Raw genomic sequence first — 15,216 nt, 5'->3', positions numbered from 1 at the left:
GACGCTGTCAGGATCGCTGGTACATCGCTAAGTGGTCGCTAGTGAGCTGCCACACAGGCAGATCTCACTAGCGACATCGCTGGGGACGGGGGTCGCTACTTACCTGTCACACCAGGCGATCCTGCGTCCTCCCGACCGGCTCCACGCGTCGCTCGTCGTCACAGCAGGAAGTGCCGCAGGAAGCTGACGACGAGAAACAGTCCAGCCTGTTCTCGCGCGATCAGCGATAACCAGCGGGGGAGCGGGTTGTAGGTAAGTATCACACACAGCGATATCGCTAGCAATATCGCTATAACGTCACAAGTTATAGCGATATTGCTAGCGATATCGCTTAGTGTGACAGGCCCTTAAGGTGAGTACAACTTGAGATTTACTTTTTCCTGTTACTCCAGAGAAGACCCTATTGCATTTTAAGTCTTTCCTGGATTAATTTATTCGTAATAAATGAGAGAACTAAATAGTCTGATCCCTAGTAGAGGTCATGTGGTACAGGAGGTTTGCAATTTTTTTTCTTGTACTATCATGTATCAACACAGTGCTAAATTTGACTGCAAGTAGCTTGAACAGAATAAGACTGTCAGCTCCTTGTATGATTTCTTTTGTAACTTCCTTATATAACAGCATCATATTCTGATTCTGCAGAGCTTTACGAGCATTATTATCTGAGTAGATTGTAAGCCCATGAGAGCAGGGTCTCTGCCCTCGGTACCAGTCTCTCATTGTTAGCTTATTCATTGTAATTTATATATGTATTTTGTATGAACCTCTTTCCAGCACCATGAAATCAATTGTGCTTTATAAATAAGTAAGAAAATCTTAATAATCACTAACACCGTTGGAGCTCACCATCTAAATTCCCTACCAGTATGTCTTTGAAGTGTGGGAAGAAACTGGAGAAAACCCACGCAAACATGGGGAGAACATACAAACTCCTTGCAGATGTTGTCCTTGGTGGGACTTGAACCCAGGACCCCAAAGCTCTTGCTGGCACTCTCCCATACGGCACATGTGCAGCAGGAGTTGTTCTGAACATGCACTAGTCACACAAGAGGCAGCATCATAAGTGGGACCCTGCATAGAATATATAAAAATGAATGCTCTGCATACCTGGAAAAGAAATGGAAGCAGATGTTATACTAAAACGCACGCAAATGATTTTAAAAATTTTCTGCTCATTTTCTGTCCAGGAAGTGTTGGCAAACTAGATAGAAAAATGTATTTCAGTAGCTGCAGCTAATTCCTCAAGTGACGTGCACTAACCTAGAAGATATGGCACATGGTGCACTGTAATTACACGTCTTGTGCTCTAGCATTGTAGCCGTGACATCCACACTGGCAGCAGAGGCGATGTCACTAGAGATGACATGACCACTGTCACTTGGTCACACAATGTCCCCAAGAACAGGTACGAGTTCTGCCAGGTGGTTTGTGGTGTCTGGGATAAAACCTCAGTGGTCCCAAACCTTTTTTGCACCAGGGACCGACTTCAAGCAAGACCATTTTTCCATGGCCCGGCAGGACGGGGATGGAGGTGTGGCAGGGACAGGGCTTTGGTCATAAGGGGGCGGGGCTATGGACGGGGTTGTAGTTTAGTAGTGCATACTTATTTAATTATAACATTTACTGTATAATGTGAATGTGACTCAACTCACGCCTCGGCATGGCTCCGCTCCCACCCTTGTATGCATGGCTTCGCTCCCACCCTTATATAAATGGCTCCGCTCCCACCCTTGTATGCATGGCTCCGCTCCCACCCTTGTATGCATGGCTCCGCTCCCACCCTTGTATGCATGGCTCCGCTCCCACCCTTGTATGCATGGCTCCGCTCCCACCCTTGTATGCATGGCTCCGCTCCCACCCTTGTATGCATGGCTCCGCTCCCACCCTTGTATGCATGGCTCCGCTCCCACCCTTGTATGCATGGCTCCGCTCCCACCCTTGTATACATGGCTCCGCTCCCACCCTTGTATACATGGCTCCGCTCCCACCCTTGTATACATGGCTCCGCTCCCACCCTTGTATACATGGCTCCGCTCCCACCCTTGTATACATGGCTCCGCTCCCACCCTTGTATACATGGCTCCGCTCCCACCCTTGTATGCATGGCTCTGCTCCCACCCTTGTATACATGGCTCTGCTCCCACCCTTGTATACATGGCTCCACTCCCACCCTTGTATACATGGCTCCGCTCCCACCCTTGTATGCATGGCTCTGCTCCCATCCTTGTATGCATGGCTCTGCTCCCACCCTTGTATACATGGCTCTGCTCCCACCCTTGTATACATGGCTCCACTCCCACCATTGTATACATGGCTCCACTACCACCCTTGTATACATGGCTCTGCTCCCACCCTTGTATACATGGCTCCGCTCCCACCTTTGTATGCATGGCTGGGCTCCCCCGTCCTCCCCCATCATACTTACCCTCACACCGTCGATGAACTTCCCTGCATCTCTATCCTGGCGCGTCAGCTTCTTCCTGTGCAGAGCGGTCACGTAGTACCGCTCATTAAGGTCATGAATGTGGACGCCACGCCTATGGGAGTGGAGTCGCGTCCATATTCATGACCTTAATGAGCGGTACTACGTGACCGCACAGCACTGGATGAAGCTGCCGCGCCCCACAGGGATGCAGGAACTGAGGGTGAATATCGATGTCTTCTGGAAGCCGGCACTACAGTGCTACAGCCGCTGGCTCCCCTTGTGTCCAGCATTCTGAGCCGTGGCTCCGCGGACCGGCAACAGAACTGCAACGGCCCGCTCCTGGGCCGCGGACCGGTGGTTGGGGACCCCTGCTTTAGGGCAAAGAAACAACAATCTAATAACAAGGTACTTAGACTGTCAACTGTGGACATATTGATACACAGACCTTAGTCAGGGCCAGATAATAATGAGGGCAATTATGCGTCCTGGTGTACATTTCTCCGGGGAAGCACATTGCCAGATTACACTCAGTATAGTCTTTATTCCCCACCATTGGCAGCGTGCGTCGTCGGGCAGGGACCATTCCAGGAGCTCAGCTGCCAGCAATAGCAAATCACAGAGTGGCTGCAGCAAGCCATTACCGGCTTCCTGCCTGGCGTGGTATCCAAATCTCAGCCAGTGTGAAGATGTCATTGAGCCAGCTGTGTCATTTAGCAGGTTCCCGGCTAGTGGTGCACCAAGGGCCTCTGGAGAAGTTAAGGGCTTCCTTATTCTGTTTTAAACACAGTGGGGAAGAACATTACGTGGCTGAGGTGGGAGGTTTGAGAAAGTACATATAATTGTAATGAATTTGGGGGTGGAGAGTTCATGTAATTGTAATGAATTGGAGGCGGGGTGGGACAGAGGACATGGTATTACAATGCATTGGGGGGAGAGGCACAGTGGCTAATTCAGTTATATTTTTTCAGGGGGAAAAGTGCCTAAAATGGGGGGCACAATGCTGGCATATCTATTTATATTTTGAATGGTGGGTTGCACAATGGCTATTTATATATTAATGATGTGGTACATATCTGTATTCAGGGGTGCAGTGTGAGGGACTGTGTCAGCCAAAAGTCACTGTGTAGCCTGAATTAAACCATGCGAAAACAGAATTTATATAAGTGGCCCTGGACTCCATTTTAATTCGAGCCCCCTAAATTAGATCCATAATGACAAGTTTTTCAGCACAAAAAAGTGCATTAAATGAGATACTGAGGTTAGCAGTGGTCCTTGGAAAAGATGAGTACTCTATCGTGTCAACAATTCCTGTGTTGTCTCAGGCAGAGACAATCCTGACCTATAACTTGAGAATATGCTGGAATATATTTGCTAAAAATGTCATGGTCCATTATACATAAGGAAATAAGAAAAATAAAATAGAAAACATATGAAGTTTCATTTTACACTGTAAACTGAATTGCACATTTAATATTTCAGGCTTAGAATCATAAAATGTTAGAGTTGAAAGGGACCTCACTAAACCTGAATATTTCACAAAAAGACGAAAAAAGCATGCTTTTTTATTTTAAATAATCGCTGTTTACATGATCCTGTTGTTTTTTGGTCCAAAATTAGCTATATATTTTAGTAATTTTACATCTTTATAGCTGAGCACTGATCTTCTGATTTTATGAAACATAACTCCAAGTTCCCTGAATAGACAAGAACAAATGATGACTGCTTGCAGCTACCTCTAGTGAGAGGTGAGGAAGCTTACTGCGGATGTACAAAAAGGCTATGTTCACAAGTTGCATTTTTGCTGCACTTTTTATGGAAATTAAAAACTTCTTTTTAGGCTATGTGGACACGATGCGTTTTTGATGCATTTTCGTGGGTTTTTTTATCGAGAGTAAATAGTCCAAAAACGCAATGGAATATTTATGCAAGGCAATTCAATGACAATCCAGAGGTGTTTTGTTCAAATGATCAGTAAATTTCTGTCCGTATTTACAGCGTTTTGTTTTCTGCAGCATGTCAATTCTTTTTGCATTTCTGCAGCGTTTTTGACTCATTGACTTCAATTGAGTTAGTCAAATCTGCAGCAAAAATGCAGGTGTAAAAAGGTTTGCGGATTTGCTGCCAAAAACGCTGTAAATTGTCAAAGCAAATGATGTCAGGAGGAGGAAAAGAGTGTGGGCAGAGAATGTGTATGTGTCTGTCTCTGACTGTGTGTGCCTGCCTGCCCATGTGACGAACAGCCCACAGTGACTGTACTTAGGCGTCGTCTGATGGGACTACTACTCTCCCATCCAGCTACGTCTTTTGTCACATATACAGAGACAACATGAGCCGATGATGGGAGAATAGTCTCATCACCCGGCGCCTGTGTTTAATTTAAAAAAAAAAATCAAAACATAATTAGTATTACATACATATTTACATACAAAATACATACTCACCGAACGCTTAATCCTCAAAGCCCTCGTCTCCTGCAAACAATCAAAAATAATAAACCAACATATACTCACCTTTCCGCCATAGTCCATTTAATACCAATTGTCCCACGGCGATTTCACCTGGCCACGGTGATACACTGACAGGAGGTCATTGCTCCTGCAGTGTGTAAACATTATAAATTTGAACATGGTATGTAATGACATTATGGTCTTCAATTCCAAAATGGAGAATGAAAAAGAAGAGGTTGAACAAGGAAATAACATCACAATTCTTTTTTATTTAAATAATACATCTTTATTTAGCTCAATGGATTTACAAAAACACATCAAAACATGCATGCAAAAACACATCACAAAAAAATGCAGAAAAAAACTCACATTTTTTTCGGCTGCATTTCTCTGCCAAGACATGCAGAAACCTTGCAGACATTTCTGCAAGCAAATACGCAACGTACGCACATAGACTTACAGTACTAGCAGAAAGCTATGCGATTTCAGAAATCTCATACATACACATTTTTTCGTAACTGAAATGGAAAACTGATGCAATTTCGAAACTGCGGAATATCAATTCTTTTAGCATTTTTGCTGTGTTTATTTTAACCACAGAAAGCAATGGTTAACTACAAAAACGCTGCTATCATTTTTTGCAGCGCTTTTTGGTGAAAAAAATGCAGGTACAGCTTGATGTGAAACCCATTTATTTGTGTGTTTAAACTTTGATTTCTCGGTGTCCTCACATGAGCATCGATGTAATTACAGTTTAATTAAATTAGTGATATGTGTGAAAAGTAAACAAAACATGACCAATTCAATGCCCTACCAATGGATTAACGTAAACAATGCTTGACCAATTCAATTCCCTACTAACGTATTAACATAAACAATGCCTGACCAATCCATTGCACTACCAAAGTGTACAAGTAAACCATGCTTGACCAATCCAAAGTCTTACCAATGTGTGAAAGTAAACAATGCCTGACCAGTTTAATGCCCTACCAATGTGTGAAAGTGAACAATGGTCAAGGAATTCAATACACTAACAATGTGTTAGGTAAACAATGCTTGACTAATTCAACATCCCATGGTATTTTTTAAGTTTGCTATTGTGTATTTTTTATGAACTCATGGAATCTTAGTTCACAGCTGAGCTTCATAAAGGAATCCATCTTTTTTGTTAAAAAAGTCACTATTTTTCAAACATAAAAAAAACTTTTTCCCCTAAATAATTCGATCAAATTGCCCATTTAAAAAAATGTTTTAAGGTTGCACACACGTTTTGCATTGGTGACTTAACACCTTGTGTTGTTCCTGCTTGCAGGGTGGAAGCAAATCTGAACTTTGGGATCCTAAACTTTGTTCTCACCTTTTTTGCCGTCAGAACAAAAAGCAGTAATAAGTTGATGCTACATAATTAAGATTTTTTTTGAAATATGAAAAACTAATTACATTATTGATATATAATAAAGTAAACTCAGCAATATAGACTACGGTAATGCATATCTCTATGACTTACATTTCTCACAATACTACAGGAAAATTGGATGTTTAAAAGAAATGCCTACCTAAGGAAACGTTTTTTCTTCTTGGCAGAGTCCTCTGGAGTTTTAGAGCGAACATTTGCTTTCTTTTCTGGTGTTTGAAGCATAACCTGTGCAGTCTTCAACCACTCACTTGCTGACTTCCCACCGAAGTGCACATCATTTTTATCGCCTACTAACTTATCTGCCCTGGTAGCAGTAGGTTCATCAGGTGGATCACCAGAAGAATATTCAACAATATCTACAAACTAAAACAAAGAAACAAATGAGACTGTCATAAAATAGGATAAATAGAATGATATAATTGTACCAACATACCAGTTACGGTACTTCCTCTGGTTATTTGTGGAAGAAATATAACAAAAAGGTATATATAACGTGCTGGTAGGGAGATTCATAAAACAACATGGGTATGTAACAGGTCAAATAGCAAAATCTCCATTTACCAATAATAGTGCAGAAATATCAATAAATCTCATCATGGAGTCAAAAACATGGTTATGAAAAAATGTAACCCAGAAACTGGGACAGGATTGCACTAACCTGATAAACAAGGAAAATAGGAAAATAAACCCCAAAAAGTAACTTGAATCTATAGTATTGCTAGGATAGGGAACCATGTAGGGAAAGGGGTCAAAATTCAGTAGTAGGGCTCATCCAGATGTTTGGTATACAGCACCACAGAGGAGAATATCATGGTAAGAAGGAAGGGCGGAAAAGCAGTCAGACTTTAACAAGAACAAAAGTTTTGGGAGCCGTAAACAACTTGTATTGCCAGAGCATTAATGTTGTTTACTAGAACGATATTGCAAAGCAGGTTAAAAAGTGAAGAGAAAATATGATCGTGCAACCACTAAAAAGAAAAAAATAGGTCCCGCAAGCCTTCAGTATTAAATTAATGTACAGGTGCACAAATATACGTGTTAACATGAAGTGGCAGTTTAAATGCATGACGGACATAGCATATCATGGTATGGGAACTGACAACAGCTCATAACGTGCTATGTTCATCATTGGTTGTAAAAGGGGTTAATGAATATATGGAACAGTAAACAGTTTAAGGCTGTGTGCACACAGTGCGTTTTTGCTGCGTTTTTTCAGCCAGAAAAAATGTAAAACCTGTCCATTTATAATGACCACGGACAAGATAAAGATCCCCAATTCACATCAGGACTACAAGATCCCAGGTTTTCAGCTGCGTCACATCTAATGTGGTGTACTTAATTATTTGTACTAAATGTTCAACTGGGGTCTGTATGTGGGGGAGACAGGGAAGAACTGAGAACAAGGATGAATTCTCATCGCCACACAATAAGAGAAAAAAGAATGCATCTACCTGTGGCAAAACATTTTTGTATGCCTGATCACAGCACCATGGACATGAAATTACTGGTATTGAAAGGTAACTTCACATCTCAGAGGGACAGAAAAGTCTGGGAGTACAAACTCATGACGACCTTTGACACTCTCAGTGCAGGAATGAATGTGTTGCATGGATTTATGTCTTTTTACATCAATTAAGGAATTTGCTCCTAAGACCTTGTGGTGGCATCACACAACACATTACCAGACCCCAATCAGAGGACAATAATACTTTCACTCCTTATCTATGAACTGGTCCAATATTTACGGCCATTACTGTCTATCACTCCCCCATAATGATAGTTTTGCTTCACGATATTTGTTTTATCTATTGCATTTTTTCTGTGCTGTGTTGTGCATAAATAAGTGATTCTTTGGATTTTGTATTAGTGAATGCCTGATGAAGAGACCTGATTAGTCTCGAAAGCTTGTAATTTGTTACCATTTTTTTCAGTTAGTCATTGAAAGGTATCAACCACTGAGGACTTTCAATTCTAAATATTTTTCTATCTACTGGCCAACACGGTACAAAGATATACACCTTCCTGTAGAATAAAAGAACAATTAACATTCTATTCAAAAATATACCTATAAAGAGAAAAATCAGACAAATTAAACATTTTCAGTGGTCTCTTAATTTTTGCCAGAGCTGTCTGTATGTGTGTGTGTGTGTGTGTGTGTATATGTATATATATATATATATATATATATATATATATATATATATATATATATATATATATATATATATATACACACACACACACACACACACACACTGTTCGGCGGAACGCACCAGATATAAAATAATAAGAGGTGCGTTCGCCGCCCGGGGTCCACCGTGCGGTAGTTGGTAAGACCGCTGCTGGGTAATGGCAGATGCACCAGGAGGTGAAGTAGTGCTTACGGGTTAACGTCACCCGAACGCTAGGAGCGGCTCTGTTCAGACACAGAGTCGCTTGCCAGAAATATATACAAAGGTGCTGGCCCTGTTATCTTCACAGGAGTCAGCGTGTGGCGTCGCAGCCGCGAACACCAATAGCTGCTGTTAATGCAGCGCAGCGGCAACTATAGCCGCAAGCGTCGGCGCCGAGGACCGGGCACCGAAGGACGCTAGTGTAGGCGAAGGAGCACTGTGTCGTAGCTTGCCTCTACCTGGTGCTGACCTAAGAACACACTCTGTCACCAATCGTATTATCCGAGGGAAGGGGTTTCATAATGAGTCAGCCACCAGTCCATGCATCCGTCACCATTCACACACATAGCAAGATAAGTCTACACTAGTGCATCGCAGAGCCGCCCTGCGGGCTTTTTATAGCGATGCGCTTCCGGAACCTTCCATTAGCTTGGGAAGGACCAATCAGATCCGACGCAGGACCTGAGCATGTGACCCCTGCTCTCCAGTGAGAGGTCAAGTTGCGGGCATGCCCAGTAGCACGGCATGAGGACTTAGCCTCAGGAGCGGTTCCCTGCAAAGCAGGTTGCGCTGCCATTGCTGCACCAGAGGTGGCAGCAACATCCAGACTGCCAGAGCGAGTCTGAGCAGCAAGCCTGGCTCGCCGTGTTTGCTGAGCAACACCCGGAGCGGTCGAGGAAGAATGGGAGACCGCAGGATGTCTGGCTCTGGATTCCCGCTGTGCAGTGCCAGGAATCCGACGCCTAACATTACCCCCCCTCCTAGGGCCCCCTCCCCTCTGAGCCTCACTGCGCTCAAAAGCCACGATCAGGAGCGGTGCATGAATGTTCTCCACCGGCTCCCAGGTCCGAACCTCGGGACCATGACCCTTCCAGTCCACCAAATAAAACTTTTTGCCACGGACAAACCTGCGCCCCACGATGGCGTTAACCTCAATCTCGTCAGACGATAAGTCTGATGACCCGGTGGATGGTTCAGAAAACCGGACCATGTGAACTGGTTTGAGGAGGGACACATGAAACACGTCCGATATGGCCAAATGTGGAGGAAGAGCCAGGCGGTAGACCACTGAGCTAAGTCGCTCGAGGACCTTGAACGGTCCAATGTAACGTGGTGCGAATTTGGGAGACTCGACCCGCAGTTTGATATTCCGGGTGGAGAGCCACACCATGTCGCCAGGGGAGAAGCTTGGTGCGGGTCGCCGATGCGTGTCGGCGGATGCCCTCATCCTTTCTTTAGATGCCCGGATAGCATCCTGCGTGCGATCCCAAATATCCCGGGCCTCCACTGCCCAGTCTGCCACCCTGGAGTCAGCGGAGGACACCGGCATTGGGACAGGGACGCGAGGGTGTTGACCATAATTTAGGAGAAAGGGCGTCTGACCAGTGGAATCGGCCACCGCATTGTTTAGGGCAAACTCAGCCCAAGGCAGCAAGGATGCCCAGTCATCCTGCCTGGCAGAGACAAAATGTCGTAGATAGGTGACCAAGGTCTGATTGGCCCTTTCGACCAAGCCATTCGTCTCGGGATGGTAGGCGGAAGACAGATGCTGAGTAAGCTGCAGAGCTCCCTCCAAAAACGAGACGCAAACTGGGGACCTCGGTCACTTACGATTTTGTCCGGCATACCATGTAAACGGAATACATGCTTAATGCACAGGACGGCCAGACCTCGGGCGGAGGGTAGGCGTGCGAGTGGCACCAGATGTACCATTTTGGAAAAATGGTCGGTAACCACCCAGATGACCGTACTGCCACTGGACTTGGGCAGGCCAACTATAAAGTCCATGCCCACCATTTCCCATGGTCTATCCGCTACTGCAGGGGAAACAAGAGCCCCGCCGGCCTCTGTCTAGAGGGCCTGTTCCGGGCACACGAGACGCATGCTTTCACGTATGCCTTGACGTCTCGAGCCATATGCGGCCACCAATATGACCTTGCCAGGAGTTCGGTGGTCTGTTTATTACCAAAATGGCCACCTAGTCTGGAGGCATGTGCCCAGGCAAGAACCTCTGGCCGTAGCCGAGGGGGCACTAAGGTCTTGCCTGGCGGTGCCGTCTCGAGAGCGATAGGAGCCACGGTCGTAAAACTCTCCGGAGGGAGAATTAACCGAGGCTCCGCTTCTCCCGCCTCCGCTGAGACCACCGAGCGTGAGAGGGCATCTGCTCGGACGTTCTTCTCCCTGGAGAGGTAGTGTAGGGTGAAGTGGAAGCGAGAAAAGAAGAGCGACCACCTGGCCTGACGGGAATTCAGGCGTTGGGCCGTCTGAAGATAGACCAGGTTTTTATGATCCGTGAAGACCTGAAAGGGGAACCGGGCTCCCTCCAGGAGATGTCTCCACTCGGAAAAAGCCAATTTCATGGCCAGCAGCTCCCTGTCGCCGATGGAGTAATTTTTCTCCGCCGGTGAGAAGGTCTTAGAATAGAAGAAGCAGGGATGCTTCCGACCTTGAGCATCCTTTTGGTAAAGGACTGCTCCTGCACCGACGGAAGAAGCGTCTACCTCAAGGATAAACGGCTTATCCACATCGGGACGGTGTAAAATGGGAGCGCCTGCAAAGTGGGACTTTACGGAGGAAAAGGACTTAGAAACCTGTTCGGTCCACGCCTTAGGATTAGCTCCTTTTTTTGTGAGAGCAACCAAAGGAGCTACCAGGGTGGAAAAGTGGGGTATAAACTGGCGATAATAGTTAACGAACCCTAAAAAGCGCTGCACCGCTTTAAGAGAATGGGGTTCCTGCCAGTCCATAACCGCTTGCAGCTTGGCCGGATCCATAGCCAACCCCTGGGCCGAGATGACGTAGCCCAGAAATGGCAAGGACTCCTGCTCGAACTGACACTTCTCCAGCTTGGCGAACAGGGAATTCGCCCGTAGGCGGTCAAATACCCTGCAGACATCTTTCCGGTGGGTGGGAAAATCTGGCGAAAAGATGAGGATGTCATCCAGATAGACCACCACCGAGGTAGAAAGCATGTCACGGAAGACGTCGTTGACGAAGTCCTGGAAGACAGCGGGCGCATTACAAAGGCCGAAGGGCATGACCAGATATTCATAATGGCCATCCCGAGTATTAAAAGCTGTCTTCCACTCGTCTCCCTCACGAATACGGATCAGGTTGTATGCCCCTCGTAGATCTAGCTTATTAAAGAGTCGCGCCCCACGCAACCTGTCGAACAACTCGGAGATCAACGGGAGAGGGTACTTATTCTTTACCGTGATGGCATTGAGACCCCGGTAGTCGATGCAAGGGCGTAACTCTCCGCTCTTCTTCTGAACGAAGAAGCAGCCTGCCCCGGCCGGTGACACCGACTTCCTGATAAAGCCCCGTGCCAGGTTCTCCCGGATGTATTGGGACATTGCCTCCGTCTCCGGGAGAGATAATGGGTAAACACAACCTCGAGGAGGTTCTGTGCCTGGCAGGAGGTCAATCGGGCAGTCATAGGGACGGTGCGGCGGGAGTGTCTCCGCGGACTTCTTAGAGAAGACGTCCGCATATTGATGGTAAGGTTCAGGGAGCGTGGAGAGGTCTGTAGGCAGCTCCGTATACGCTACCTGAAGACTGTCCCTGAGACACCTACCCTCGCAGTCCTTGCTCCAGCCCAATATTCTCCCCGAAGCCTATTCAATGTGAGGGGAGTGACAACGAAGCCAGGGAACCCCAAGGAGTACCTGATCGATGCCATGAGGCATAATAAGCAAGGACAGGGTCTCCCGATGTGAGGGGGACATGGCGAGACCGAGTGGGACCGTCTGATGGGTCACTCGAGAAGGCAATGGTGCCCCATCCACCACCCTGATGGTCAGAGGTTGTGGGAGTAATACCAGAGGGATAGTGTGACTCTGGGCAAAACTCGAGGACATAAAGTTCCCCTCGGCCCCGGAATCCAGAGTGACCTCTGCCTCCCAGGTGGAGGAACCGTTATCTAGGGTACCCCGGAATACCGGCTTAGGCGAAAAGGACTCCATCTGGGACTGGCCACCACCTACAACCATGGAACGGGGTCGTCCCTTCGGCCGCTGAGGACATGTGATAACAGCGTACGGAGCCCCGCACCTGACGTGGCTTAGTGCCGGTGCGAGATACCTCCATGGGCTCGGTGGAGGGAGACTCCTGTGCGGAATGGCTCAGCGGTTCGGTAAAGGTGGGAGCCAGGTTAATTTTACGTCTGGATAGAGTCCTCACCAACCCGCGCTCCGTGAGCCGGAGATCAATACGGGTGGAGACGGCGATCAATTCCTCCAGAGTTGTGGGAATATCTCGGGTAGCTAGAGCATCCTTGACGTGCTCAGCTAGGCTTCTCCAGAACACTGGGACTAATACTTTGTCCGGCCACTCCAATTCGGAAGCCAATGTCCGAAACCGGACAGCATAATGGCTAACCGAGAGTGACCCTTGTGTTAATGACAACAGTTGGAGAGCCGTATCGTGCGTGACCCGTGGTCCTAAGAAGAGATGCTTCAGAGCCGCGAGGAACTCAGCAGGCCCCTGAACCACAGGATCATCACGTTCCCACAATGGCGTGGCCCACTGCAATGCCCGGCCAGACAATAAGGAGACAATGAAGCCCACCTTAGCCCGCTCTGTAGGAAACCGTGCAGCCAGCAACTCCAGGTGAATGGAGCACTGACTGACGAATCCCCTACAGGTGGCGCTTTCACCCGAAAACTTATCGGGGAGCGGGAGGGAAGAGATTGTCGGCGAGGGCAAGAGTGTGGGTACATGTGAGACGGCCTCAGCGACCGTCTGGGCGGCAGCTAGCGCAGCATTCGCAGCTGAGTTGGTGATCTCGATAGCCGCCAACCTGCTCTCCAGCTGCCGAATGTAGCGCTGCAGCTGCTGCACGTCCGCCATTGCCAGCCAGACCCTGGCGCTAGTGTAATGTTATGGTCGGCGGAACGCACCAGATATAAAATAATAGAATCATAGAATCATAGAATCGTAGAGTTGGAAGGGACCTCCTGGGCCATCTGGTCCAACCCCCTGCTCAAAGCAGGATTCGCTAAATCATCCCAGTTAAGAGGTGCGTTCGCCGCCCGGGGTCCACCGTGCGGTAGTTGGTAAGACCGCTGCTGAGCAATGGCAGATGCACCAGAAGGTGAAGTAGTGTGCACGGGTTAACGTCACCCGAACGCTAGGAGCGGCTCTGTTCAGACACAGAGTCGCTTGCCAGAAATATATACAAAGGTGCTGGCCCTGTTATCGTCACAGGAGTCAGCGTGTGGCGTCGCAGCCGCGAACACCAATAGCTGCTGTTAATGCAGCGCAGCGGCAACTATAGCCGCAAGCGTCGGCGCCGAGGACCGGGCACCGACGGACGCTAGTGTAGGCGAAGGAGCACTGTGGCGTAGCTTGCCTCTACCTGGTGCTGACCTAAGAACACACTCTGTCACCAATCGTATTATCCGAGGGAAGGGGTTTCATAATGAGTCAGCCACCAGTCCATGCATCCATCACCATTCACACACATAGCCAGATAAGTCTACACTAGCGCATCGCCGAGCCGCCCTGCGGGCTTTTTATAGCGATGCGCTTTCGGAACCTTCCATTAGCTTGGGAAGGACCAATCAGATCCGACGCAGGACCTGAGCATGTGACCCCTGCTCTCCAGTGAGAGGTCAAGTTGCGGGCATGCCCAGTAGCACGGCATGAGGACTTAGCCTCAGGAGCGGTTCCCTGCAAAGCAGGTTGCGCTGCCATTGCTGCACCAGAGGTGGCAGCAACATCCAGACTGGCAGAGCGAGTCTGAGCAGCAAGCCTGGCTCGCCGTGTTTGCTGAGCAACACCCGGAGCGGTCGAGGAAGAATGGGAGACCGCAGGATGTCTGGCTCTGGATTCCCGCTGTGCAGTGCCAGGAATCCGATGCCTAACACACACACACGTAGAGCAGGGACCCATCAGGGGGAGGTCAACTTGCCTTGGTTGATGGGCTTACATGAATTGGCCAATTTGTGCACTAAGAACCTTCATTTTCACCTTACTGTAAGTTTTAAAAAAAAAAGTTTTTTAAAAAATATTTTTGAGAATTATTATCCAAATTGAATGGTTTTAATGTGTTTCTGTGTTTTTACATGGCCTAGATTCATGCACATGTGCTGCTGTATTCTTTTTGTCTCTCTCTCTCTCTATATATATATATATATATATATATATATATATATATATATATATATATATATATACATATACACACACACACACACATATACACACACACACACAGCTCAAAAAAATAAAGGGAGCACTTAAACAGCAGAATACAACTCCGAGTAAATCAAACTTCTGTGAAATCAAACTGTCCACTTAGGAAGCAACACTGATTGACAATCAATTTCACATACTGTTGTGCAAATGGAGTAGACAACAGATGGAAATTATTGGCAATTATCAAGACACCCTCAATAAAAGAGTGGTTCTGCAGGTAGGAACCACAGACCACATCTCAGTACCAATGCTTTCTGGCTGATGTTTTGGTCACTTTTGAATGTTGGTTGTGCTTTCACACTCGTGGTAGCATGCGACAGACTCTACAACCCA

At 47.0% G+C, this 15,216-nt stretch overlaps 1 protein-coding gene across 3 annotated transcripts in view; it reads right to left on the bottom strand.

Moving 5' to 3' along the window:
• The window catches only part of SPIDR (scaffold protein involved in DNA repair), a 787,075-nt gene that overhangs the window by 560,934 nt on the left and 210,925 nt on the right, over window positions 1–15,216 (bottom strand). For all 3 annotated transcript variants that reach the window (XM_073583752.1, XM_073583754.1, XM_073583753.1), the window contains exon 6: window positions 6,429–6,652. In XM_073583752.1, coding sequence (XP_073439853.1) covers window positions 6,429–6,652 — 224 coding nt within the window. The remainder of the gene's footprint in view (window positions 1–6,428; window positions 6,653–15,216) is intronic.

The sequence above is a fragment of the Dendrobates tinctorius genome, unplaced genomic scaffold (assembly GCF_039654945.1).
Source record: "Dendrobates tinctorius isolate UK_male_01 unplaced genomic scaffold, ASM3965494v1 ptg000081l, whole genome shotgun sequence".
Classification (NCBI taxonomy): Eukaryota; Metazoa; Chordata; class Amphibia; order Anura; family Dendrobatidae; genus Dendrobates; species Dendrobates tinctorius.
Note: the sequence above shows the minus strand (reverse complement) of the source record. Positions and strands in the feature narration are given on the sequence as shown.